General features: G+C 42.1%; 1 protein-coding gene across 1 annotated transcript in view; it reads right to left on the bottom strand.

Moving 5' to 3' along the window:
• LOC101856689 (DNA ligase 1) overlaps nt 1–2,537 on the bottom strand; it is a gene marked incomplete at its 3' end in the record, with an annotated part of 9,571 nt that overhangs the window by 4,563 nt on the left and 2,471 nt on the right. The window contains 1 exon segment of the mRNA XM_013087822.1: nt 2,356–2,505. Coding sequence (XP_012943276.1) covers nt 2,356–2,505 — 150 coding nt within the window.

Below are 2,537 nucleotides of genomic sequence, written 5' to 3' on the forward strand. Positions count from 1 at the left end.
CACACACACACACACACACACACACATACACACACACAACACACATTCAGAAAAACCTACTACTTTCCATCACTGCTCAGACAATTATCCTGTAATATGTACATGTAATAAATAGATCAACACCTATAAAGAAAAATGGAAAAGTCTGCGGCTAATGAGCTAGCCATGTGCACGTGTAACTCTAAGTGAGTACATATTTCCTAATTATATGTGCTGTACACACGCAAGCCCCTCACGTGAATGTGAACAAATGAGTCCTGACTGCCAGCTGCTAATGGTTTCTTACCCACCCTGCAGCAAGTGGAACCGGCGTCTATCTTGGTATCGGCGTATGTGGTGCAGAAGTTAGGTGCTTGACCGCAGCTAGCAGAAAACCCGAGTACGTTTCCCCCGTGGAGTCATTTTTACGGGGGGCGGCATGGGTCGGTCCTGCTTCTTCTCTACACGTCAGTGATTTCTGTTTAGTCCTTCTCGGCTTTGTCTTTCTTTGGAATAACCGTTATTGTGTTTAGGCAAATCTCATTTTAGTTTTAGTAAGAGTTTTACGGCACTTGCAACACAATGAGGTCATATAAAGGCCGAAGATTAGAGGTGTTACAACAAGAGAGTAACAAACACCAAAAAAAAGAAGGAGGAGAGATCAGGATGACAGCTATCCATTCGATAGGAAAGAAGGAGCAAATCTCATTAGCTCGAACAAAAGTAAGAGCCAATCCTCAACGAGCCAATCAACAGCACTAGCTAGGAGTAGTGCTAAATGAAGAGGTTGGACGCTGCCACTGGTTGGTTGGTCAACGTCTTTGTTCTCCCTCTTATTTCTATTTCTTTGTCTTAGCCTACTTTTTTTTCTCCCACGACCGTATCACTCGGAATAAAAGCAAGTAATCAAATAATATTGTACCGCTTGCACATGAACTACTAACACAACTTATGTTTCACTAAAACAAAAGAACAAAAAAAAAATTATTCTTTTTGTTTAGTTTTAGTAGAGGTTTTACGGCGCTCGCAACTTCATACGGTCATATGAGCGCCAGAAGATTAGAGGTGTTACAAGAGAATAACAAACATAAAAAAGAAGAAGGGGAGATAAGGATGATGGATGTTTGATAGGAAATAAGAAGCAAACCACACCAGAGCACCCGCCAACCACCTACAAATATTATTCTATCACTTAAGGGAAGGAGCGACCCTTGATTTTGCAGATTTTGGGTCAAGCTATACATTGTTTATGTTGGCTGTTTTTTGAAGATCAACCAGTTGTTTTGTTGTTGTTGTTTTTTGTCTAAAAATAGCATGGATACAATGGAAAAGTCTTTATTCTCCTTGTTTGTTTTTGTAAAGTGTTTTACGGCGCTCGCAACTGCATAAGGGACACACCTAATATTTTCAGATGGTAGGAAATTTTGAATTTTGCCCGGGTGGCCAAAGCCTACTCTTATCGATTTTAGACCACCAAGGGATCTTTAACGTGCGCAACTTACACACGGGCCTTCCGAGATCTTTCGCCCTTGTCCGAGAAGGTTATGTGTAGATCTTTACTACCAGAAGATCAGGGGTGTGGCAGAGAGACAACGGTAAGGAGGAGCCAATGAGTAGCAGTAGAAAGGCTGCAGAAAGAGTCAGGAGCCCAGAGGAGGGGGCAAAGGGGGTGATGGAGTGGGGGCAGAAAGTGGAACTGAAAGCAGACAACAGAACATTGCCAGAGAGCAGGAAAGGAGGTGAAAGGAGACATTTTTAGAGAAGAAAATTTTTCGGTCGCTAACCGGATTCGAACCCAGGACCTTTGAATGAGAGGCCAACACCTTAACCTCTAAGCCACGAGAGCCCCCCTTTATTCTCCTGGTAAATTGCCTCTGAAAACATGAGGATGAATTATGATTGTGTATTTTCACAATTATTGTCGTTTTTCGCAAAATGTAATTTTTTGGAGGGTAGTTTTTTCCCTACCCCTTCCTTAGTTTTCATTCTTTTGACATGAAACTTTCAGGAAACATAGACGGCAAGTCAAGTTGTATACTTTGGGAAAATTCTCATATCTTTTTTTCTTTTGCACTTATTGAAAGAAAACTTGCTGTTATTCTGATAGAAGGGTCTGGTTCAGGTATACTCCCACCAAATTAGGTCAAATTTGGTCAGTAAATAAGACAGCCTTATGGATTTGAAATGCATTGTATATTTTCAAGATGGCGGCCGTTTTCATTGCAGCCACTGTAGCTATGTCAAAATAAAATTGCATATCAAGAGATTTCACTATGTCGAATTTATATATGTGCTTAGATTTGATCTCAGGAAACAAACATAGAAAATGTTCCTCAAGGGTAGCTCCCCCCGTTAAGCATCAGTTTCACAACTTACTCTTAGGTGAATCGTCGGAATCGTCCGATCCTTCCAGCCCCATTACCGAGAGGATCTCGTGGCCTGTCGGAGACAGCAGAGCCTGGATGTTCTGCTCCACATCTCCGCAGTTCTTGGGGCTGGCTTGGGTAACTTGTGGTGGGAGAGGCACTGGGAAGGAGAGAGAGAATGATTGACCGAGG

Source organism: Aplysia californica, unplaced genomic scaffold (assembly GCF_000002075.1).
Source record: "Aplysia californica isolate F4 #8 unplaced genomic scaffold, AplCal3.0 scaffold00643, whole genome shotgun sequence".
Lineage (NCBI taxonomy): Eukaryota > Metazoa > Mollusca > Gastropoda > Aplysiida > Aplysiidae > Aplysia > Aplysia californica.